Consider the following 25,006-nt stretch of genomic DNA (forward strand, 5'->3'; position numbering starts at 1 on the left):
GCATGCACAAGCGTGCCTAATTTTTAAGGTAGCGAACATGACTTGATGTCTTACTTGTCTTGAAGAAGCTAGTCAGAGATCCCTAAGAGCTAGGGTTCTCAAAAGGGAAGTCAATGGTAAGAATCCATTTCAGAATTCTGATATTTGACAATTTACTGCATTTCAAATAAATGACTAGCAGTACCCTTCTTCCATTCACAACTCAATACGATACTGTACTAAAAAGAATCGATGCAGGAGAAAGAGTTCTAATAATGATCTAGTGTATGCTTTTTCTTAACTTAGTCGTTTGATACATCTAACTCCTGCTCCCTTCCACAAAGTCCTTGGTTTTGAAAAGTCTGCATACAGCTGTGTAAAATCTGCACCTCAGAAAAAAAGACTAGAGAAAAACTGGCCATGGTAGTTATATTAGGATGGAGGGACTGAAGTTGCTTATTTTTTTCCTACCCTTTACTATCACATTCTTGCAATGTGGTTATTGTGTATTTTCATTATAAAAATAAATATTTCAATAATGTCTCCAGACAGAACCTGAAAAGTGATTTTCAAAATTAGACTAGTTTATCCATTTTTGATCAAAAGTTACACCTAACAGTAGGTACATAAACATATCTGAGAACAGCAGAGAATGCAACGTCCATGAAAGATATCCATTATTAATAACACTTAAAGCAAGAATCATCATGGTCCAGAAGTCATCTTGAGCTATTTAACAGGTCACATATCCCACTGCCGACAGATAGTAAAAGACAAGCTATCTGTCTACAAAAAAACACAAACATGAAAGCATTATAAAATGGACTGAATGGAGTCAGATGGTACGGTTAGCTACAGCACTGGTTAAATTTACTTAAAAGACTTAAGAAGTCAAATACGATTCAAAACCAAAAATTGTTTTCTTACATTAAGGGGCCCCTCCTAATCTAGAGTGGAGCAGCCCACACGTGCGGCTCTCCTGCACCTGGTAAGGCCATGGCTCTTTAACAAGTCAGTTACTACACTAGATAAGAAACCCACCGCGCAGAACACTTTGTTTCCTCTTAGTCTGTTTTCTTTACTGTTTTTCGTTACAGGTACTGTCTGAAAATTAAGGCAAGAACTAGAATCAGTTTGTAGTAAGTCAAGTTTCCATCTCATTTTATTTCACACTATAATAGCAAAGGTGACACTATTCTGCAAAAAAGTAAAAGCTCTTTAAAATGGGTCACATAAGATACTGAAAAAGGGTGAGGGAGACAAACATACCTGTGATTTCTAGTCCCTTTTAAAACTCTTGCGTAAAGACATGGTTTATACCAACTTTATTTTTTTATGTTTATTTTTGAGAGAGAGAGCATGAGCAAGGGAGGGGTAGACAGAGAGAGGGAGACAGAGAATCCGAAGCAGGCTCCAGGCTCTGAGCTGTCAGCACAGAGCCCGACGCAGGGGCTTGAACCCACGAACTGTGAGATCATGACCCGAGCCAAGGTTGGACGATTAACCGACTGAGCCACCAGGTGCCCCTGGTTTATACCAACTTTATAAAGACAGGTACACAAATGTCTGGCCTGGCCTTGTTTGTAATACTAAAAAGTGAAAACCACCCACAGCTGCTGATAGTGATCCTACTGTCGTGCTCCTGTGGCAACGGGAACCCTGCAGCAGGTGAAGAATTAGGAAAGGCTCGTTGAAATGAACGGTGTCTGAAGTGGGCCGGGAAGGTGGAGGAAGAGTTTTAGTAAGCAAGCTGTGACGAACTGGGAGCACAGTAGGAGCAAAGTGAGAAGGAAGGAGTGTTCGGGGAGCAAAGCTAATAGTGTGGTGGGGCTGGGCCACTGCGGGCGCAGTCGGTCAGACAAAACATCCATGAGAGGTTATGGCTGGCGGATCCAGTGCCCTGAGGTCTGCACCTAATTCTGCCCAGATCTACCCTCAGCAGTGAGGATTCTGCATCAAGCAGGAAAGCAGGTCCCAGGAGAACTGCGGCAATGTAAACGAAAGGTAATGTGTGTCACAGCCCAAAGGGAGATGGAAGGAGGAAATGAAGGAGACATCCAAGCTGGCAAATACCGTGCTCAGTGTGTGTCTGTGGAATGGAAAGAGCACGGGCGAGCCTTGAGAGAACTTTCAGGGGTCGGGGAAGAAGCCGGGACACAGAGCGGAGAGGACGGAAGACAGGTGAGACAGCGCCAGCTGGGCTGAAGGTACCAGACAGCCGCTGGGAAAGGGAAGGAAGCGGTACGGGTATGGGCCGGGCAGCGAGGAGATCTGCAAGGAAAGGCACCTTCGTGGGCTCATGAGAGGACGGGGGGTGAGACGACACTAGAGAGACGCAGAGAAGGGAGGCATAGTGGGCGGGAGGGTGGGGGGGTGCTTTCAGGAGGTAGAGCAGACACAGAAAGGCAGAGGGACACTTCCCTCCGCAGAAAGGAAGAGTATAAATCCTGACACAGGACAGGAATGTTAAGCTCATTTTCTCAGTCCCCAGGGCGCAAATGATAAAGCGGAGAGTCAAGAACTCTCGGCCCCTCAGCTCGTCCTACCCCTAGGTTCCATCTTCCCAGCAGGTGAAGTCAGTTTCAGAGCTCACCCATGTATACCTATGGTAGAAACCAAACAACTCTGAAGACTGTTCCTGCTAATAATCTTTAGAAAGCCCTCCAGCAGGAATGTTAATTACTGAGCCTCTCTGCTTCATAAAGAGAGAACCAGAATATTTGTGCCTATCTATTATTTAGAGCTGCATGCTTTCTCTTTCTTTCTTTCGAGAGAAAGAGAACGCAAGCTTGAGTGGGGCAGGGGTAGAGATGGGGAGAATCCCAAGCAGGTTCCACGTTGTTAGTGCAGAGCCCCTTGCTGGGCTTGAACCCACAAACTAGGAGATCATGACCTAAGCCGAAGTTGGACGCTTAACCAAGCCACCAAGGCGAACCCTGCTTTCTCTTCTTAATTAGAAAAGCAGACTAGCTACGTATTTCTTTTGTCTTTCAGCCCCCAGCTTCCCATCACCTCCATCTCCCCATTCACCGCTGCTTTTAAATTTATGTGAGCCTCAAAAGACCAAAGGACTCCTGCTCACTGCATGCACACTCCCTTCCTGGGTCATGATGGAGTGCATTCTAACTCCACTGCAGACTCTGGAGTGAGGGACCCTAGCCAAGTCTATCAGAGCATCTAATGGAAACTTCTGTTTCCCAAGTGCCCAATGTTTTAAGAGAGCTCCAAGTCTGCTACTATCAGCGAGACCATAAGATTCCAAATGAATTCAGCAGGCTAATTAAAACCACTTTCTAACTATGCACGGAAAGAAAATGCAGGTGGTCACTCTTCTGTGCCGCTCGACAGGTAGTATGTCCTTTTTGTGTCTCAGTTTCCTTTATAAAATGAAGTTGGACCACACCAGATGTTTTAAGTTCCTTCCTAACTAAAATGTTCTATTAATCTATCACTTCATTTTGTTTACATTTCAACAGGCAAAAAAATAATCCTGACCTATAGAAAAATGTGTGTATGTAGTCTCATTACTTAACAAACTTGGCCTTCAATGTCAGTAAGAAACCACTTGTTGCAGCTTTTTGTGCTGGGAGCTGACATGATGTATTACCAACACTTCAAGGACTTAAACCAGGGGCAAAGTTTCTTAAAATGTATGCTAAAAATCAGACTAACTTTTGAAAGGCTTGTTACTCCATTTTTTTTTAAATTTTTTTTTTCAACGTTTATTTATTTTTGGGACAGAGAGAGACAGAGCATGAACGGGCGAGGGGCAGAGAGAGAGGGAGACACAGAATCGGAAACAGGCTCCAGGCTCTGAGCCATCAGCCCAGAGCCCGACGCGGGGCTCGAACTCACGGACCGCGAGATTGTGACCTGGCTGAAGTCGGACGCTTAACCGACTGCGCCACCCAGGCGCCCCTGTTACTCCATTTTAAATGGACTGTTTTAGAAGTTAATTTCAGAGTTCATTTGCTACAGGATTTTAAACACAACACACACCTTTCACCCAAACCCTTCCATCTCTAAGGATGCACCTGCTACCCTACAACAGACTGAAGATGAGAATGGGCAAAACTAAGAAACTTAAGATACTTTTTTAAAAATTACACTAAAGAATCCCACTGTCCTCGAACTTCACACCACTAAAAAAGATAACCTAATATTCAACTAATTCTTATCAGTTCAGATAAATGGATTGAGAGAATCCTAATTGTAATGACACATGGGTTCCCCTGGTTACTTTTTGTCACATCTCTGCCCTCCAAGAGTATCCCTGGGATTTTAGAGTTATGACATGAAAACCTTCCCTTTCTAATAGAGACCCCCCCCCAAAAAAAAGGACAGAGGCTGCTCAAAGTAAGCCACTTCGTTCTTCTTCCACATTTTCTCTCTCTGCTTGTTACACTTTATAGTGATCTAAAAATTAAAATGATCTTGGTAAGTTAAAGATATTTTTTTAAAAAACCCACAAACTGTGGCACCTGGGTGGCTACGTTGGGTGTCTGACTTCGGCTCAGGTCATGATCTCACCCATTGTTCATGAATTCGAGCCCCGCATCGGGCTCTGTGCTGACGGCTCAGAGCCTGGAGCCTGCTTCGGATTCTGTGTCTCCCTCTCTCTCTGCCCCTCCCCTGCTCATGCTCTGTCTCTCTCCATCTCTCAAATAAACATTGAAAAAAAAATTTTTTTTTAAACCCACAAACCTAGGTCTTTGCATTTAAAAGATGTACTGCTTCTATTTACTCAGGTAGCAGCACCTTTTATATCCTATGTAACAGAAGCCAGATTTATGTGGAAACGTCTAAGGTAATTTGTAAATAAAGATATTGAAACTGAAAGCAAAAAGCATTACTACAAATTAAGATAAAATTCAAACCAAAAAGGCCAGCCCCTAAGAGAACAAATTTAAATGTAGATAGTTTTTACCCATCCAAATAATTGTCCAAGATCAGGGAATGTCACTGCCTTTCCACGGGACCCAATACAAAGACACAAATTGACAAATGATTTCACTTTTCACTCAATGAACAGAAAAATGAACCTGACTTCTACATTAACTAAGACAATTCATCTAGCATGGTGTTACAAAAAAATTGGTTCCCATACCAGTAAACTATATATCAATTTTAAAATAGTATCCTCAAGGGGCGCCTGGGTGGCTCAGTTGGTTAAGCTTCTGACTTCAGCTCAGGTCATGATCTCACAGTTTGTGGGTTTGAGCCCCGTGTCAGGCTCTGTGCTGACAGCTCAGAGCCTGGAGCCTGCTTCAGATTCTGTGTCTCCCTCTCTCTCTGTCCCTCCCCCATTCACGTTCTATCTCTCTCTCAAAAATAATATAAAGATTAAAAAAATTTTTTTTTAATAGTATCCTCAGGCCCACAAGTCATTAAATCTAAGTCGCTAGGGGCGCCTGGGTGGCGCAGTCGGTTAAGCGTCCGACTTCAGCCAGGTCACGATCTCGCGGTCCGTGAGTTCGAGCCCCACATCAGGCTCTGGGCTGATGGCCCAGAGCCTGGAGCCTGTTTCCGATTCTGTGTCTCCCTCTCTCTCTGCCCCTCCCCCGTTCATGCTCTGTCTCTCTCTGTCCCAAAAATAAATAAACGTTGAAAAAAAAAAAATTTTAAATCTAAGTCGCTGGAGTTAAAATTTAAGGTCGTTGTTTCAAACACCAATTAGAATTTTGAAAAAACCATTAGACCCCAATTTCCTCACTTTTTCTTTAGTATTTTTTTTTTTTTTTTTTAGGTTTTGAAAGAGCTATTTATTATCAGGTTGATGATGTAGATCCATCTGATCTAGTTTTAATATAATTTGTCATCAAGTTGGTAACATACAGTGTGCTCTTGGTTTTGGGAGTAGATTCCCGTTCTTCGCTTTTTCTAACTAGAGATCTAAAATTGCTTTCACACTAATACTGTATCACAGCATTAACCTGGAAAAGTATTTCCCAGCTAAAAGACAGGAGGAGGAAAAATATTCTTCTTGTTCCTATGATTTGAGAGAAGTCTAGGACCTAAGCTGCCTCTGGATATATTTAGCAAAATCCCTCAGAACTTCCGTCCGGTATTCTGTGACACGGCACGTACCACGGTTAGGAGCAAGGAGCTCACCAGCCAAGCTCTGGAATCATCGACCCTGCCTCTTACTAGTTGTGTATCTCCGGGCAAACCACTTTCTTTTTCTGTGCCCCAATTTTCCCATCTGTGAAGCAGATAGCACCTACAAAAATGACAGGAAGAAAATGGACAAGTAGACTAAAAGTTTCTCTTTACAGAACTAATCAGGCAAGTCAGTCCACATTCTTCACCTTCACAGTATCTAGGAAGAGAGGTGTATACTATCTTTACTTTACAGAAGTAGCTGTGATTTACTTCTGGCATACATAATTCAAACACCTCACATCTTATTTCCCAGTACTGGGCAATATGATTACATTAGGAGAAAAACAGAACTTCTGAAAATTAATTATAAAAAACTTTAATTCTCTCTCAGAATTAAAGCAAACTCCGAGGTGCCTGGGTGGCTCAGCTGGCTAAGCATCCGACTTTTTTTTTTTTTTTTTAATATTTTTAATGTTCATTTTTTTGAGTGAGAGAGCGAGCGTACACGCGCAAGGGGGGTGGGGGTGGGCAGAGAGAGGGGGGCAAAGGATCCAAAGCAGGCTCCAGGCTCCGTGCTGACAACAGAGCCCGACATGGGGCTCGAACCCACAAACCGCAAAATCATGACCTGAGCCCAAGTCAGATGCTTAACCAACTGAGCCACCCAGGCGCCCGTTTTTTGCTTTTCTTTTCCCCTCACCCTTCCTTCCTTCCTTCTTTTTTTTTTTTAAATGAGCATCCTACTCTTGAGTTTGGCTCAGGTCATGATCTCATGGTTCATGAGTTCAGGCCTCGTGTCGGGCTCTGAGCTGACAGCATAGAGCCTGCTTTGGGTTCTTTCTCTCACGCATGCACGCACGCACGCACGCTCTCTCTCTCTCTCTCTCTGCGCCCCTCCCCCACTCATGCTCTCGTGCTCTTTCACAAAACAAACAAACATTAAAAAAAAAGTAAACTGCGGCGCCTGGGTGGCGCAGTCGGTTAAGCATCCGACTTCAGCCAGGTCACGATCTCGCGGTCCGTGAGTTCGAGCCCCGCGTCAGGCTCTGGGCTGATGGCTCGGAGCCTGGAGCCTGTTTCCGATTCTGTGTCTCCCTCTCTCTCTGCCCCTCCCCCGTTCACGCTCTGTCTCTCTCTGTCCCAAAAATAAATAAACGTTGAAAAAAAAAAATTAAAAAAAAAAAAAGTAAACTTCCATATAAAAGCTCTTCAAGTCACAAGAAAAAGAACTCTAAAATTACTTAAGTATTTCAGGAAAAACACAAGAAATGGTTTCTCTTCACTGAGTTAGTCTTAAGAAAACTTACCTCACTGGCCCAACCTTAGAATTAAAAGATAACATTTTCATTAATATGTGACTATATGAAATAACAAAAATAATCCACTAATGAATCATTTTTTTATTTTCCTTTTTATACACGATTGTCAAAAAGCAGCCAAGTGCCCCTAAACTTGATATTCTTGTGCTATAAATATAACAATCTATTCCAGTGGTGATGATCCAATCAATTATTTAGGGCTTAACTTTCCATTTTAAAGGTTTTCCCCCCGCTTTTTGCTTCTCTAGCCCTCCCTAGGTTGACTCAGCCTCATTACTTGTTAATCCCCACCCCCCTCTGGAGAAGCAGAGCACAAGTGGCCACCCATGCAGAAAGCCGGTAACTGCTTGGTCGGCAGGGCTGGAAGGAATGGTCAGAACCCTCCGTGCGAGGTCTACCAGGGAGCTTAGATTACCGTGAAAAATAAAAAGTACCTGTACTGACTGTTAATTATAACAAAGGCAAGCTGGTCCATCTTTCAGACCAATGATTACAGAGCAGTTTATCCACTCCATGTCTTTGAACAAGTAAGAACAAGACACATGAACCAAGAGGTTGAGTAACAATACGTTGTTTGCCTCTGTGATACCAATGCCCAGGTTTTCGAAAGGGAAGATCATTTTCTACGAACAGCAATGAAAACAAAGCAATACAAAAATACTAAGAGTCTTAGTGAAAATAGGAGATCAAAGCGTTTCCTTTTGTTTTTAATGACAACTTATATTCCTATTCTCAGGCATCACCACTGTAATTACAGGGCAAATGATCAATACAGTCAGACCGACTGTACCTTTGAGCTAACAAACCTCACTCAGCAGGATGTGCACACAGACACAAGGAAAGAAACACTGAAGTGGATAGATACAGTGAAAGCACTCACTGCGTGCTCTTTTAACAGACTTCTAATCCAAAAGAATGATGGAAAGTCAACTGTCACAGTTTCATCACTGGATGCTTGTGGGAGCCTCTCTAAGCTCTGCTTCACTTGCCCCTCCAGTTATCGCCTTACACAAAAGCTCAATTACTTTTCTGCGAATCATTTTTAAAAACATAAGAAAAAGGAAAGAAAGCATAACAGAGGATTTTTAAAAGGGGGAGAGAAGTCACAGAAACTCACATCCCCACACAAAAAGGTCCCACCCACACTTGTTCACGAACTGCTCCTAGTCGTGTAGGACCTATGTGAGAGTCAACTGGCTTTCCCCCCTTGGGAGAGCTTTGGATTTCTGGTAAGGACCGGATGTAGGTCAAATCCTATTATCAAGGACTGTTTAAAGTACAAATTATTTCGGTGGCACAAAAACTGTGATATGCAGAGCTCTGCTTTAAGTTATAAGGCTAAGGCTTAGGGATCTGTGCTGGGGAGGAGCTTCTCGTCAGGGTGACAACTCAAGGGTCACAATTTTCCAGTGTGTAAGTTAACAGAGGCGTCACTTAAATGCTAGCTGCCCTCCTTTCCCTCTGCAGAGCAGCCTTTCAACTGCACCAAAACGCTCCCTGGGGTATGCAGAATGGAGCTCTCTTGTTGGGAAACCAAAACTTTGGGAGCTCTTTCCCCCTCACGCCTCTCTCTCCCCACCACCCTGCCTCCCACAGGAGTTCTTTTAGAACATGATAAAAAAGGAATAACACTCAGGGGCGCCTGGGTGGCACAGTGTCCACAGTCGATTAAGCATCCGACTCTTGATTTCGGCTCAGATCATGATCTCACAGTTTGTGAGTGTGAGCCCTGCATCGGGCTCTGTGCTGACAGTGCGGAGTCTGCTTGAGATTCTCTCCCTCTCTCTCTGCCCCTCCCCGCTCTCTTTCTCTCTCTCAAAATAAATAAATAAACTTTAAAAAAAAGTAGTAACACTTAAAAATAGTATTTTGCATACACACACGGCATATTCTGAATGCTTACATAGTTTGTCATGAATAAAATTAAACATGAATTTCATGTGAATGAAAGCAATATACTTGCCTTAAGGATGATTAATGGCTTAGAAACTTAGAAAATAGTTGGTTTCTCAAATATCAACCAGACAGCTCAAAGATGAATTTTCAAAGGTCTATGACACTCGTAACAAATTTTGTGCTGTGTACATATTAGTATGTGCATATATACTCTTCAATGGAGAAAGGGTGCACGGTTTCCTCAAAGGGGCCGTGACTCAAAAAAAAAAAAAAAAGTTGAAACCACTACACTCAAATAAAATCACTTTTATTTATTCAAAGAATAATTTTAATCACACAAAGAAACTGGGTTATTTAGACTTTGTTCAAGCAATGGAAACGGCAGACACTCTGACCACACTTCCTACCTCTGTGTCCCAGGACTCATGAAAGACAGGGTTTCTACTACTCCTTTTGGTCTGGGGGGGAAGATGGTGGTCTTCTTCATTGCCATTCCTTCTCCTTTTCCTGAAATCAAGTTACGAGAAAAAAAAAAAATCCGACAGTTGATCTTTTGGACACTTAAAATCGTAAATCACAACAAATGTGCCCTCTCACCCGAGAAAACAGAATTTGCATGCTACCCCAATAGGTAAAAAGTTGAAAGTACACTACCGTTGGGCACAAAGAGTAAAAATACAAAATAGCAGCAGCAGGGGTGAGCTTAAATTAGTACAACTGATTTCTAAAAAGAAGCTTGGCAACTTTAAATGCCTACTGGGAATAAATAAACGTAAGGTGATGCTAATGACTAAGCTTCCAAATTCCACCTAATCAAGGTTATGGTCCTTCGACGTTTCCTGAAATCACAGTTTCAAGTTACCTAATCCTACTCCTCCCATAGGACAACATGGAAGACAGGAGCGGCTGTCGTTGCCCACATACCCCTAAAATCCTAATAAAACTGGGGTGCTACTCATTAAAGGTTCATGTAGCCTTTGATGTGCAGTTTTCTCTCATCCCTGACTTCCCCCCAATCATCACATGAAACAAAAGCTCAATGCCCTCTAAAGTATTAGATCGTTTTTCCCGACATTCATTAGAAAGGCTGCTCTTGGACACATTAACTCCATTATTCTCTCTACACCACCCCTAGTATTATGACACGTTACTTCACCAGATTGTTACTTTGGGTCTGGAACCCAGGCTGCTCAAAATTCTCAGGTTTAAAGAAAAAAATTCACACCTTTACCCCAGTGTTCTCAGATGTGCAACAAAGTTTGTATGTATTCTATGCAAGAATTAAGTGCTTCTAGAAGGACTTCTAAATCCCAGTTTAGAAGACAGAAGTTAGAGATAAATTAAAGGAGGTATTATTTTAAGTCAAATTGCCTGGAATTGTGCTGTCCAGGACAGGAACCACTAGCTATTGTTATATTATGATTATACATTATTATAACATATAGTCAGTTAAATTAAATTTAATTTACTATCCAGTTCCTTAGTCACACTAGCTATATTCTCAGTGTTCAAAGGCCACAGGTAGCTAGCGGTCACTGTACTGGACAGCACAGACAGAGGACATTCCCATCACCGCAGAAAATACCAATGGACAGTGTTGGCAAGAGGCCATTGATACGAAACGGCACAATTTATTACCATAAAAATTCTTAAAGATTCACATTCCCATAGCTGGAGGGAAAAACAGCTTTTGCGCAAGTACTGAACTTGAGCACGTGGCATCTCGTATGGCCACACATTTTCTACGCGAGCAGTGCGGCAAACCATGGCAGGCCCGTCCGTAATCCTAAGGTTTTGAGCTGAAGTCTTGATATCGGAGAAAATTTAAGGTACCACCCCGAGCTCAAGTTCCCGTATTCTGCAAAATTCCTGTACTCTGAATACATCTAGCTTTATTAATAAATACAGATCTAGGCGTGGAATGATAAAATTGTGACTGTGTGGTGCTGATAAAGCATTAACCAACCAGCAAAGGGCTGCACCATTTAACCTCATTCCCAGACTCAACTGCTTCTAAGACCATCATTCCTGCTCCCTAACTTTCTCTCAGGACATTAGATCTTACCTGCACGTTACTTTGAAGTATTTGCAGGTTAAAAACGAGGTGAAAAGCAGGCTTAAAACTAATTTAAATGGATGTGCTATTACCATAGATTTGAACCAAGAAATTACTATTTTCGTCCAGCTATGACCAGAGAATTTGTTCTGGAAAAGAGCTAGTTACAGGGCAAGGTCTGATGGAAGGCCAGTTGACACAGCTGGGAAACTCACCAAATGACAGTATGCTGGTCCCCAAACTCTTATTAATGTGCCAGCAGCTGACTGGGCCACTCTAAGCACTTCTGAGCCCGACCCAAACTTTCTCATTTCCTCACTTATAATCCAGACCGTATCTTTCCAGGGACAAGAAAACGAATGTCAAGGAGGTTGCAAAGCAAAAAGAGCGTAGGAACAAAGAGGATGGGCTGGTTTTGCAGATTTCAACTAAACTCTGGGAAAGTCGCATGAAACTATCCCTGCCTCGTGATCAGCTGCTTTCTCAAGGTACCAGAACAGAACGATCTCGTGTCGGGGGCCCTCTCCTCTGGATGCTACCCGATTAAGAATGAGCCCTGCTGTTTTCATTCTCCTTTTTCTAGGCTCCATGCAGATTCCGTCCTTGGAACAGTCTTCTTTCAACAAAATCGTTAATAATTGCCAAGATTATAGCTTCATGTTCAACCCTAGCCACACAGTCAGATTATAGCTTTCTACATTAATGCCACAGACCAGGTTATAATTTTAGCATCTACCATATAATTGATTATATTCTCCCCAGGCATCTAGCTACAGATTGTTGTTTAGCATCTGTTACTTCTAAGGACGGCTGACTGTACCACTGTCCATCATCTCATTTCTTTCTAATCTTCCTGCCATCTCCTAGAGACTGAGCAGAGAAGAAATCTTAAGAGGGGCGCCTGGGTGGCTCAGTCGGTTAAGTGCCTGAGGCTTGATTTCGGCTCAGGTCATGATCTCACAGTTGGGGAGTTTGAGTCCTGCATCACTTCAGCCTCTGCTCTGCTAGTGCAGAGCCTGCTTGAGATTCTCTATCTTTCCCCCTCTCTCAAAATAAATAAATAAATAAACTTTAAAAAGAAGAAGCAGCAGCAGGAGGAGGAGGAGGAGGAGGAATCTTGAGTATGGAAACTAGTGTTTTTCAAACTTTTTTTTTTTTTTTTTAAGTAACAGAACCCTTTCTTTCTGTTGGCAAAAATACGTCAATATATACGAGACAAAGGACCTGTTTTGGTTAAAGTGGGGGTTTTCTTGACCTACATCCACCCTCAATGGCTATCCCAGTGTATTTTATAACAGTCTGAAAAACCACCATCTCAGACCAACGCTTCATCCAGAAACTGGACTTGGGAGACATTATGTTAGCGGGAGCTGGCGGAATTGGTACATGAAACACGGGGTGACAAGGACGTAAGAAACCCCTGTCCAAATCAAACGGTTTCTTTTACGGCAACAAGGTCAGCAGTATAAACGGGCTGAGATTATTTGTGTAACAGGTAAAAGAAATCGGCTACCAGTATAAGCACATTTACATCTGCATACGGCAATGGATGAAGGGAATCAATCTTTCTGCAGGACCTATTTAGGCTTTTCCAGATATGAGACATCACAGGAGCCTATGTTTCTAACTCCAACAGCAAGTTGGTCATCGGGCCCCTAATTTCAAACTTAGACCATTCTTGTTCTCTACACGAGCAGGCTTTGTGCCCCACTCACTGTGTACCCAAATCAATAATCCAGTGCAGAAGTATGGGCGACCCTAGATTCTCGCTATTAGACCAAACAACCTCAAGATGCTTTCCAGAATCTTAATCCCTCAACTGACCATCCCCCAGAGCCGGATCCTTGTGGAAAGACTGCCCAGTACAATCAGAGCCAATGAAAATACAGAACGAGGAAACATCCAGCATAACCTACCGAGGGAATCCTATTGGCCTCAGCCGAGCTTCACTGAAAGTACCGTGAAGTAATGAAAAGAGCAGCGAACCTGGAAAGATTGGGGTAAACCTGCTGAGCTCCCTGAATGTCTCCTTATCAGAAAAATGAAAGCGTAGGACTTGGTGATCTAGAGGTTTTCCACAAAGGGATTTTTCTAACCTGAAGTAAAACTGCTCCGCTTCATTTGGGGTTCCCAATCCCAACTTTCTCCTCCCCAACTGTCTTACAGGGCGTAAGGAGGAGGAAAGAAAGACAAAGAAATTGCGGTTTGATCGGGACTCTATTCTGTACACGTCAAGCAAGCATAGCACCCCTAGGTCAAAACCCAGGTCCTGAGGTCAAGGTTCAGCGGAAAGTAGAGCATCGCCATATAATCCTACCTCCCGCCTTCGGAGTCAAACGGCTGCGCGTCCAAACAGTTTAGAATCCTGCCTGTTTATGCTATAAGCCACTTTGGTCATCTGCCCTCCTACGTTCACAACCGTCCGGGGCACAAATTCTAGTATCTATCCCAACCCTTCCCCACTGCAGAGCTAAACCCCATCCTTTCTGACCTTGGGGAGACGGCAGCTCCCAGCCTCGGTCCCTCAAAGACGTCCTAGGGGCTCCCTCTCAAAGATCAGACATTCCTCCCATCCCCCCACCCTCCTAAATTTAGGACAGGGAAGCTTCAAGGGCCACTGTCTCTCTTCCGGGACCGTTCAGACTGCATTCCAAGTAGGGAAATATAAGAGGGAAAAAGACGGGGTTGGGGGGAGACTTGGACCCTGGCGAGTCACTCCTCCAGCACCTCAGAGACCAGGTACCCGACCACTCGCGCATCCTTTTCTCCCCTCCCGGGGCCGTAGGGCGCCCAGATGGAGACCCACAGGGCCCACGCTTGCTCGGACCCCCGCTTCGCGTGCTCCCTCGGCCCCAGCCCCCAGCGAGGGGCTGGGAAGGAAGGAGGTCCCTGCGGTCTCACCTGGGGCGGAGGCGCTCGCTCATGGCAGCCGGTGGAGGGGAGCGACGCGGCGCCGCTCCGCGAGCTGAGGGAACAGAGGGTGTTGTGTTCCGGCGGCCGCCACGCCCACCCCCTCGGGCCTTGGCTCTCGCCGCGGCGCGGGTGGACGCTGCCGGCGGTGAGTACCCCTCGGTGGGACCCGTACCACCGCTACTTCCGGCGTCTGCTCCGCGCCCCCCCATGTCGCAGCCGCCGTGGTACCGCCCTCTCGAGACTGCGCAGTGGCGCGACGGCGGCCGCGCCGACCGGTAACCCCGCCCACGGGAAGAGGCGGGCTCCGAGTGGGGAGGAGCGCCTAGGAGCTTCTGGGAGAGAGGACCTCATGAGAAGGCGGCCCGAGCTTTCGCCTGTTCGCAGCCGAAAAGTGACGGCATATAAGTCAAGCCAGGTTTAAATTAATTTAAATTATTTTATAATAATACGATATAGGTACTTAAGTTAAGCACCTATGAGCTAACAGTTTTGTAGAAACATAGCTGAGAAGCATCAGGCAGTGGCGCAGACGGCCTGCGGCGGGTCCCCGACAGGGAGTTGGGAAGCTGCTGGAGGGCTGCGCTGGGGGGCTTGTCGCGGGGGCTTCCGGGACTTTCACACCTGGCTAGGTAAGGACACTGCTCTGGGCTAATTGCGGCGGGTCGGACTTTGTCCTAGTGCCCACGCCCTATGTCTGGGGGTCAGGGGAGGGGGCTTCCCGAGGAGAGAGGGGAGTCGATCGGGTGGCGGGCCAGCCGTGGGGGGGGGGGGGGGGCTTCCCGGGGCCTCAGGATGAACCTCCTCGGCGTCCCTGGGGCTCCGGCTGAGGCTGCAGTGGAGGCCGGCCCGGAGCCGCTAGCTTCCCCACGGCCCCCGCCCACTCCGCGGGAAGCGGCGGCTCGGCTTCCGGAAAGAGTGCCGGAGCTGGGAGGAGGGCGGGCCAGGTACCGCGGCTCAGGGGTGGAGTGGGGTGGAGTGGGGTGGGGCGGGGGGGCGGTTGGCACAAGTCCGACCGGCCCTGCGCCCGACCGGCGTGCGCGGCTTTAACTGTCTGCTTTCCGGAACACGGAGAGAGACCTGCACTGAGAGTTGGCTGTACTCGGTTCAGTGCCGCACCACATTCATTCACTGAGTGTGCTGTCGAATTACTTTTCCGATTGTGTCTTGCGCTGGCTGATAATTAAAATCGAGTTTCTTTTGCCAGACCCAGGAGCTGCGATCGTGAGGCATGGAGATACAAAAGAAACAACCACAAAATTAGCATCCTTCTGGGGAAGCTCCTGTAAGAAAGTATTTAGGCACTCACGGTAAGACGTTACCACGAGAGGGTGCAGGATCTTCCCAGTAGGACTGAGTGTGGTGGAGTACTGTAGGGGCAGACACGTCTAAGAGGTCAGGTCCTAAGCCTCTTCTGAAGTTATTAGCCTAAGGCCCGTGGACTGGCTCCAATTGTGGCTATTTTTGTAAGTCAACGGCTCAAAAGTTTGATTATATTGTCAGAGGGGTACCTCCAAAGTCAGAATGATTACTGTAATCAGAAACAGTTTTGTTTTGCCTGAGTTTACATAGGATCCTAAATGGATTGGCCAGGATTATGTCGGTTTATCTTGCAAATGGTTTCAGTGTCACTCTTTGACTTAAGTAGTAGTTAGAAGGTGTTCAGTCACAGTGATTTATGATAGCGTTTGCATGTTTACGTTTAGAGAAAAAATTCACTCAACAAATACCATATGCCCAGCAGGGTGCTCAAAGAGGTACAACTGATACATGGTATTACTTTTTTTTCATGTTATTACCTGGTGTGAATATCACAAAGGTTTCAAACTAAATGAATTTGCTGGCAGTCCATACGCTACGAACCGTGAATGAAAAACTGGGGACCATGTTCCCTCCACCTGTATATTATTAGTGCATCACACACTTTTTTTTGAGAGAGTGCGCGCACATGAGTGTGAGCAGGAGAGGGACAGAGAGAGTGAGAGAGAGAATCTTAAGCAGGCTCCACGCTCACCATGGAGCCCAGTGTGGGGCTCAGTCCCACAAACCTGCGAATGTGACCTGAGCTGAAATCAAGAGTGGGACGCTCAACCGACTGACCGAACCAGGCACCCCCACATACTTTTATATATATGTGTATGGGTGTACATGTGTTTTACTAATATGGGAAGTGTTAGTACAGCTTCATTTCTCATGCTGAAAGCCTGGAAGTTCTAATATTTTCTTCTTGCACCTCTGTGGATCTTCCATATACCACTTGGAAAACATGACTCTAGTCAACAGCCTTCAGATCTTGGCCTGAATTCACCATTCTTTCCTTAAGTGGTATATTTAAGGGCTTCAAACAATTTTTTTATACTCGTGTAATACCCAGTTGACTTGCTGTAACTTTAAATAGCAAACATTTTAATCTGACTGCTAGTTTGGACAACTTTTTCTTCCAGTAACCGTTATTTATTAGGTTTAAGTCTTTTAGCTTTGCTCAGCTACTAGTTAGGGATGTAAAACCTCTTTGATTGTCTTTTACTGATGATTGGTTGCTAGAAGACTTTAAGAAATGTATAATGCCAAGTATAAATGGAGCCAGGAGTATTTATCTTAAAACCAACTATGTCTTCTGTTTCCTATTTCTGTAAGAAAATGAAAACATATTTTTTTTTAACAATTTCCTTCAACCTGGGTTCTTCCAAATGAAAGGTACACATGTAAATGAAATATTAGTATTTACTTTACGAACTCTGTGCCCCTCATAATCTCCCGTTTACCTTTTTCAGGAATAAGAGAGTGATACTCTGCCAGGATGGAAGTGTGTCCTTACTGTAAGAAGCCATTTAAACGATTAAAATCCCACTTGCCACACTGTAAGATGATAAGGCCGACTGTACCTGCTGATCACAAAGCTTGTCAGTCCAAGCTAGCTACACGCCCACATGCTACAAGGAAAAGACCAATCACAGATTTAAATAACACTAAAGAGAGAGAGTTAGAGACCAGGAGTGAGAAGAGAAATACCAAGTTGGTAAAGGACAAACCAGAACGGACAGTGAAGTCTTTTCCACTACCGGCCATTGGTTTAGAAAGAGCAAGTAACACAAAGGCAGATGAATACCTCAAGAATCGAGTTCGGTGCTCCCTCAAAATGCTAAAAGATACTGAACCAAAGGTTGCTTTCCAGAGAGAAACCAAGGCTCAGTTTTATGCATCAGAAAATACCACTCCTAACAAAGAACTTCCCAAAGATTTGCCTCCATCAGGGGAGAGTAGAAGTAAGCTTTCAGAAATCAAAGCATCTTTACCTCTTGGCCCAGTAGAACCTTCTTCATCAAATCAAGATGGAAAACCTTCAGCCTTACCCAGTGATGTACAGACCACTTCTCCTGATTTAAGATTGGACAAAATTGATCCCCCAAGACAGAAGCTTCTAGTAAAGTTAGTAGGTACAGCTAATGGTGATTATCGTAGTTCTCCCATGAATCTCCATCATGGGATTGAAAGAGTAAGAACGTCCTTGTCAAGCAGTGAGACAGAGTCCAAGGCCAGGGACCACCTCTCAGAAGTCTCTAGTGATGTTAGAGACCCTGAGATTCAAGAAAAGAGAATGGAATCACAATTTTTAAATTTTAAAGTTAGCCCGTTAGGTGAAATCCACGTCAGGGAGAACCAAGGAGAAGGACTTGACCTTGGAGTAGAGGCACGTGGGAGCACCGGAAATGCAGAGAAAAGTGTATCTGTGATAGACACACAGGAACGGGCAAAGAACTTCAGTGGTGGTGATTCGGCCACAGAGAAGAAATGTCGAGACGAAGGTCCCGATTTAAATTCGTTCACTCCAAGGGAGGCGACTTGCGGTGAGCTACTTTCTGTATCACAGTCGTATAATCAAAATCTGGCCTCTCTGGCTGTCCGATTTTTTCAAGAAGAGAAAGCAGCAGCCTGCAGTCCTCACCGAGTCCCTGATGTGAAGGTGTTCACAGAGCGTAGTGAGCGGGCTCCTCTGCCGCACGGACCGGGCTGTGGGCCCCAGGCGTCACGACCTGGGTGCCAGCAGCCTTCACATTCAGTCCTGCTCCGCGCCTCTGACAGCCCCTTCAGTCAGGTGGGCGTGGCTGGCAGGAAGGGCCTCTCAAGCTCCCTGGGCCTGGAGTGGTTTCCAGAGCTCTATCCTGGTTATCTTGGACTGGGGGTGTTGCCAGGGAAGCCCCAGTATTGGAATGCAGTGGCCCAGAAGCCTCAGCTCATCGGTCCCCAGGGGGAGAGACTCTCACAAGGTAAGCGTGCTCGTTTTCAAGGACCCTCCAGCCCCTCCGAACAGCTCTGTGCCTTTTGCCTTAATCAGGTTCAGAACACTCCTGCTTTCTCTCAGCTGACTTGTACCCAGGCGTTCCAGTATGCCAGACTCAGTCGTGGTTCTGAAAACACTCATTCTTGCTCCAGAGTGCTTTACCACTCTCCCTTCCCCTGCACCCAGAGTTGACGGTTGGACTAGGCCAGGCTGGCTGGTGGCATTGATCACTCGAGTTTCCCCACTGGGCAGGGGCATGGCCAGTGGATATGGGGCAGGGATTCAAACTGTCTTGAGAGACTGGGTGAGAGGTTAGGGAAGGAGAGAGGACTGTGAGGGGGTCTCCTCAGAAGCTGTCCAGAGGCTCCTTGCCCGTGCCCGGAATGGGTTAAGTGGCCCCACAGAGCCAGGAAATTCTGGCATTTCGGGGATCCTCACTTCTTCCTGCAGAACCTTACTTTTAGTTATCGGACTGCCTCTCTAATTACAATATGTAATGTTTCTTCATTTTCCTCATAGGAGAGCTTTAGATTTTTTTCTTTCAAGGTTTTCTAGAAGCATAGTTCATTTTTTTATTTTAGTTTTTTTAAGTTGATTTGTTTTTGAGAGAGACAGAGTGAGAGGGGGAGGGGCGGAGAGAGAGAATCCCAAGCAGGCTCCGCACCACCCATTCGAAGCCTGATGTGAGGCTCAAACTCAAAAACCATGAGATCATGACCCAAGCCGAAACCAAGAGTTGGATGGTCAACTGACTGAGCCACCCAGGCGCCCATGGCAGCACAGTTAGTTTAACGTAGCATCCATCTCTGGGGGGTGTGTGTGTGTGTGTGTGTGTGTGTGTGTGTGTGTGTGTGTAGTATTCATTGGTGCTTTTAGGTTGGACAGGAGACCTGTAGCAAGTCAGAATACCTTTGCACCTGAAAATCCTGTAACCTCTTCCTAGAGACGTGTTTTCCCTCTCTGGTATATTTTGTAAATTATTACGTATTCACCAAACCCCAGGTTGTCCGGTGTGAAAAAGCATTTTCTTTTGTATGGTCATTATTCCTTTCTAAAGGTTTCAAAGCGGAAGTATATCAAGTGAAGTGTAGTGCTAGCTAAAGCTACAATTTTCTTCCACCCGCTGTACAAACACTCCTAACATCAGGCGCTCTCTACAAAGTTGTAGTCTGTCTCGAGGCCAAAGCCGTGCTCGCAAGCCCCTTTTCCATGTTAATACAGAAATGATATTAACGTCTGAGTTTGTTGATCTCAGAGTGCCTCTTCCATCCATTTTCTTACCGTGGCCCCGCCACTCTGAGAGGTGGCCAGTGATCTGTATCTCTGCTTTGCAGATGATAAAACAGACACAGAGAGAACATGTGACTTGTCCAAGGTCAGGTTGCTGTAAACGGTAGAGCTGCCAGGAGAACACAGTCTCTTCAGACCAAGTTTCACCTTTTCCACCAAACCGTGTTGCAGAAAGTGCACCAGAACCAGAAACACGGGGGTCGGTCAGCTGTCTCTACTTCCTTGTGGTTGGCATCACGTAGGCACGCGTGTGCTACGGCACAGCCCGTAGCAAATCTCTCTGGCAAGTAGGACTTCTCTGGTTCCTGTGCTGTCTCTTACAGTGCTGAGGAGAGTCTCTGGTGCACCCACTTCTCATTTTAGAGGGAAAGGGGAGGAGACTGACATTGGTCAGATGGTGACTGGATCAGCCTCTGCTAGGTACATTACTACCTCATTCAACCCTCATGACAACTCAGGTGACTGTCAGTGATGTCCCCGTCCCACCGTCTTTTATGGGCGAAGAACCTGAGCCCCGGACATCTTTTATTTATTTATCTATTATGTTGAGAAAGAGGGAGAGAGAGAAACGCAAGCAGGCTCCGCGCTGAGCATGGCTGATGCGGGGCTCCAGCTCACGACCATGAGATCATGGCCTGAGCCACCCAGGCGCCCCATGACCCCCAGACATCTCAAGTGACTTGCCCATGTCCATCCAGTGAGTGGTGGTCGGAATTCAAGTCTGGATCCATCTGACTTATCTACCCCTGGTCTTCATACTGTGCACTGGGCTTACTATTCGGGGCAGTTAGTGGTTGCTGTCATTTTTGATGTAAGTTATCTGTTGACATGCTCACTTTAGTGGGTCCCAAGAATATAGTGATAAGAATAAGGTAAGGGCTACATACAGTAACTAATCGGACCACCTGGCTTGCTTGTGAGATTGAATATGGGGGAAAAAATACAAGGTTTTTGTCAACAAGAGTTTCTCCAGAAGAGTGGTGAGGAGCTATTTTGTTCCCTCATATTGGTCCCAGTCTACAGTACTGTCACTAGCTTGGGCAGACTGGTGGCTCTGAGGACGCGGCTGAGTCGGGTTTCTGTAAGTCAGGAACGAGAAGTAGGCTTACTTATGGAGCTCGGCAGCATTAGGAGCCGAGCTGTCTTGTGAGGTTTAGTGAGAAGGATTTTCACGGACTTAACTACCCCAAAAAAGTAGTCTTCCCAGCATTAGAGAAAATAGACTTTAGAAGTTCAAGATTCAAATCTCGGGAGACTGAGCAAGTACAAGTGGCTGACAGTCCTCAGCAAAGAAACTGGAATTGGTTTCCTTTGTTCAAAGGAAAGCCTTGTGAGCACTTCGCTGGGGTGCTTGGCTGAGCCCTGGCCAGATGTCTGTCGGTGCCTTGGCTTCTGGGACTGAGAGTTGAAGAGCTCTAGGCCCAAATCAGGACAACCTGATGATCCCATATAGGATTAAAGATTCTTAGACCTCATCCCTAAAGACTGATTCTGAAGTCAGATCTAAGAATCGGATTTCCAAACGTTTCCAAAGTTAAGAGTACTGCAGGTGTTGGGAAGGCCACTGGCGGCGGGGAGGGGGGCACTCAGACCCTGTAGGGGGTGTTGGCAAACAGATGGTGGGGGAGGGAGGAGGAGGTTTGAATAAAACAGTTCCTAGAAATTGGCTGGTGGGGATAGCAGAAAGTAAAATAGGGAAACCTGATCGGGTCATGGGTTTTCGGAGACCCAGAAACAACTTCATAAGCCTCTTCTCTCATCTTTAAACAGTGTTTCCGCCGATAGAGTGTCCGAGTGACCTGTTTGAGATGGGGCACGTGATGAAGGGGCTCAGAATAGTTAGGATCAGAGCAGAGCAGGAATATGACACGTCAGGATTAGATCTTCTAGTAGCCAGAGGTGGCCATGTGAGGGGACATGTGACAACAGCCAGAGACTGGAGGGTGGGGGGAGTCAGGTCACAGGTCTGGAATTCCAGCCAGGTCAGAGGGGTGATAGGAAATGTTAGAGGTACCAGGGATGGTTCCAGCATTTATGTTAGAGAGTGGAACCGCTGTCACTAGGTTTGGGATAATAAGGATGTCTACACTGGCAGTGGGTCCAGGACAGTGTCTAGCGATGGCAGTGAAGCCAGGTCAAGAGGGGTATAGATCAGAACCCGGGGCCCCTGGACGACGGGAAGGATGACACTAAAGAAACTCTTAACCACCTCCGTGGGTTCTGAGCTGGCCTCTCCTGGACCTCGGGCTGCTTTTGTATCCCAGCCCAGGGCCCGAACTGATGTCATTCACACAAGTTTGACTGAACCCTCAGTGGAGGAAATGGGCTACTGGCTGGAGAGGGGACAGAGTGGAGGGGCTGCCCTGTTCCTGACACGGCAGGGGAAGTGGTTTTACAATTGCAGTTGTCACAAAACTGCCTCTTCCCGTCTCTTTTCAAACTTTTTCCAAGAAGAATGGGTTGTGTCACGCTTTGTTTTTTCAAGAGACTAATCTTCACCTTGTGAAATAATTTTCTGGGTAATTTCTTGAAAGCCAGTCTGGTTTGTCTCACTTAATATGAGCATTTGGTTAGTATGTTTACCTCCGCAGCAACTTTTACCACATCTGCTAAACTTGTTGTAAATATTCCCTTGTTTACCCTTTCTCCCACTGAGCCAAACCAAGAGCAGAGAACCAGCAATAGTAGAGATTCCCTGCCTATCTTTAAACAGAAAAACAGGTGCAGGAAAGATGTAAATGGAGAGCATAAACCCTCCTTTCTGGTTTTACGTGAGTTATTCACATGTTGAACAGAACTGTTTGCTGTTAGCAGTGGGGTGATAGAGCACACGTGTTGACCCTAGTAGATATAGTGAGGAGTAGCAGTGGTTAGTATCATGGTAGAAAGTCCTGCCTTCTGCTAAAACATTGCAAGTGGTAGAAAACGTAGACAGTTCATTTCATTAAGCACATGCACATGGAAGGGCTGCAGGGTGTATTCATCGGACCAAAAAGGTAGCTAGATCCTGATCCCCAGGGGCTCCCTCAGCCTTTTGCAGAACCTCTTTCGGGGAATAAACCGCCTTGACTTTCAGCACTTAGTTCACTGCAGCCCCGTACACAGTAATCCGGCTGTTTAGAGACCCTCCCCTCAGCCTGGCCCTGGGAACCCCGGGCACTGAGGATCGGGAAAGAGACCAAATCTAGATGAACTGTGACAGTGACTTCTGTTTGGAACCGTAGTTCCTTTGTTGGAAAGAAGCTCGACTGCTCTCAGGAGTTTGGGACCCCCGACCAGACTTACGCCCTCCAGCTTGTCTCTGATGAGGCTCTTGGGAGCTGTCCAGAAAGGTGAGCTGGAGTCATTGACTGTTGGGTTTTGTTGCTGGTTCCAAGCATTTGGAGAAGTTTCTCTTACTTTAGCCCCGATGGTTACAGCAAGGCTAAGGAAAAGAGAAAAAGAGACAAACGTGTAGGCCCCCTTCCCTTGGTCGGTTTTCACCGTGGAGTCTGACGACAAAGCCAGTAGGAGAGCGGCTGCCATTACGGGCCAGCTTTCCTGTTGGTGATGTCTCCCCTGGCCACCCCCCCCACCCCCCCCGCCATTTCTCCCCCGCTCGCCTGGATCGTCCCAAAGCCAGGAGGGCTCTACGCCTCAAGTTTACCAGGCGCGTTAACCTGCCCACTCGAGATTCCGACCAAACTCCCAAAACAAGAGTAACTCAACTTGTTAAAATTAAGGTCTTCCACCTTTGGGCCTTTTCGTCTGTGTAAAAAAAATACCCGTGTGGTGTTGGCGAGGATTCTGTGACTTCAATCCCATGGCCCAGGCCGACTGGGATAACATGAATATCCGGCAGGTTGCGGCCCCCTAGTTCCAGTTCACCATGGCAACTAGACGTGTTTCTCTCCACACAGGCTGGGTCAGGTGCAGCACCACCGTGAGGAGTGGAGTTGGGGGCGTCACCATGCTCTTCACGGGGTACTTCGTCCTCTGGTGCAGCTGGAGTTTCAGGCATCTGAGTAAGCTTTTTGATACTTTGAGCCTAAAATCACAGGCCTCGTCCCATTATGGGGACCTCCGGGGGATTCTCCGAATTACTTTGTTTTTGTTTTTGTTTTACAGTTTTGCGCTATCTGACACGGCCCAGTGACTGAGCCACTGCCTGAGGCTCTGGGGTTTTTTTTATTATGGGTTTTAGTTATAATGACCTTTATAAGATTGGACTAGACTTTACATGATTGCTCCTGTGCTCCCGTGTGAGGTTCTCCCTGGAGATGTGCTGGTCTTGTGCTTTGTCCTTAAAGCTGTTTGCCTGCCAGATCGGCGCCCTTCTTAATTCCCACCTGAGAACTGCCTTTCAGCATTGAAACCAAACAGTTTATACCCCAAGAGAGAAGGAGAAACAATACGGCGGTCAGACTTGTGTGTGCGGGTCACAGGAGTCTTAGTTAACGTTACTTTCTGCATTGAGAACACAAGCATCCTTCTAGTTGATTTCAGCCTGCCTCAGGCCTTCACCAGGAGGACAGCGTCTGAACTCCACCTCTCTTTTCAGTTCAGGTTAACTTCTCTCATTTTTTTTACAGTACTGCTTTATAAAAATACATTTTTATAAGTAAAAACTTTTCAAAGACATTCTATATAGGAGGATATCCAAAGAGCCCAGCAGTTTTCCACAATTAAAAAAGAGCCCAGACCCTTTCTGAAAACTTGGGGTGTAAAAGTACAAGATGACCGTGAACCCCAGCAGCATTCACAAATGGTCGGTAGGACTTGTAAAAGACCAGCACTTGACTCTCATTGGAGGTTTTCACGCATTCGGTGCCTAGAAGGCCGGAGAGCAGGTCAAGCGGCAGCCGGACGCCTGCCCGCTGGTGGGGGGTTGGTAGGTGGGGTGTCACACACTCACAGGGGAGAGGAGGTTCCTCCTGGTCAGCCCTGCGCATGTGGAGATCCCCCAGCCCTCAGCTGCTTTCCCAGGGAAAAGGCCTCCCCGGAAAGGTTTACCTGTCTCAAAGGGCTCAGTTGGTTGATACCCGAGGTGGTTTTTCAGATCTTTGAAGAAAGCGGAGCAGAAGCTCCCGATGGCGCCTAAGACTTTATTTCTGAATGTGTGAAGTGGTCTGCACAGGCAAGAGACAGAAACTGTCCTCGGGAGTGGCCTCCTGGCTTCTTACCGCTTCTCTC

The 25,006-nt window shown here is 46.1% G+C and overlaps 3 protein-coding genes across 14 annotated transcripts in view; 1 reads left to right on the plus strand and 2 right to left on the minus strand.

Moving 5' to 3' along the window:
• The window catches only part of FAM104A (family with sequence similarity 104 member A), a 17,570-nt gene extending 3,030 nt beyond the window's left edge, over nt 1-14,540 (minus strand). Inside the window, exons 1-4 of one of the 6 annotated variants that reach the window (XM_045045260.1) lie at nt 13,670-13,819; nt 9,704-9,803; nt 6,067-6,199; nt 1,021-1,083 (exon numbers count right to left, since the gene is read on the minus strand). In XM_045045260.1, the coding sequence (XP_044901195.1) occupies nt 1,021-1,083; nt 6,067-6,199; nt 9,704-9,789 (282 nt within the window). In that variant the 5' untranslated portion in view covers nt 9,790-9,803; nt 13,670-13,819. Of the gene's footprint in view, nt 1-1,020; nt 1,084-6,066; nt 6,200-9,703; nt 9,804-10,158; nt 10,562-11,567; nt 11,690-13,669; nt 13,820-14,079; nt 14,222-14,253 lie in introns of those variants that run through there. The other 5 variants (XM_045045261.1, XM_003997116.6, XM_019818191.3 and 2 more) reach the window with 5 other exon arrangements.
• Nucleotides 14,067-25,006, plus strand: part of CE1H17orf80 (chromosome E1 C17orf80 homolog) — an 11,119-nt gene continuing 179 nt past the window's right edge. The window contains exons 1-5 of one of the 6 annotated variants that reach the window (XM_019818182.3): nt 14,067-14,091; nt 15,470-15,572; nt 17,037-18,530; nt 23,059-23,166; nt 23,734-23,838. In XM_019818182.3, coding sequence (XP_019673741.2) covers nt 17,063-18,530; nt 23,059-23,166; nt 23,734-23,838 — 1,681 coding nt within the window. In that variant the 5' untranslated portion in view covers nt 14,067-14,091; nt 15,470-15,572; nt 17,037-17,062. Of the gene's footprint in view, nt 14,092-14,546; nt 14,681-14,718; nt 14,895-15,071; nt 15,210-15,469; nt 15,573-17,036; nt 18,531-23,058; nt 23,167-23,733; nt 23,839-25,006 lie in introns of those variants that run through there. The other 5 variants (XM_006940530.4, XM_003997118.6, XM_023243817.2 and 2 more) reach the window with 5 other exon arrangements.
• Nucleotides 20,292-25,006, minus strand: part of CPSF4L (cleavage and polyadenylation specific factor 4 like) — an 18,327-nt gene continuing 13,612 nt past the window's right edge. For both annotated transcript variants that reach the window (XM_045045256.1, XM_045045254.1), the window contains one exon: nt 20,292-23,258. In XM_045045256.1, the coding sequence (XP_044901191.1) occupies nt 23,235-23,258 (24 nt within the window). In that variant the 3' untranslated portion in view covers nt 20,292-23,234. The remainder of the gene's footprint in view (nt 23,259-25,006) is intronic.

Source organism: Felis catus, chromosome E1, assembly GCF_018350175.1.
Source record: "Felis catus isolate Fca126 chromosome E1, F.catus_Fca126_mat1.0, whole genome shotgun sequence".
NCBI classification, from domain to species: Eukaryota; Metazoa; Chordata; class Mammalia; order Carnivora; family Felidae; genus Felis; species Felis catus.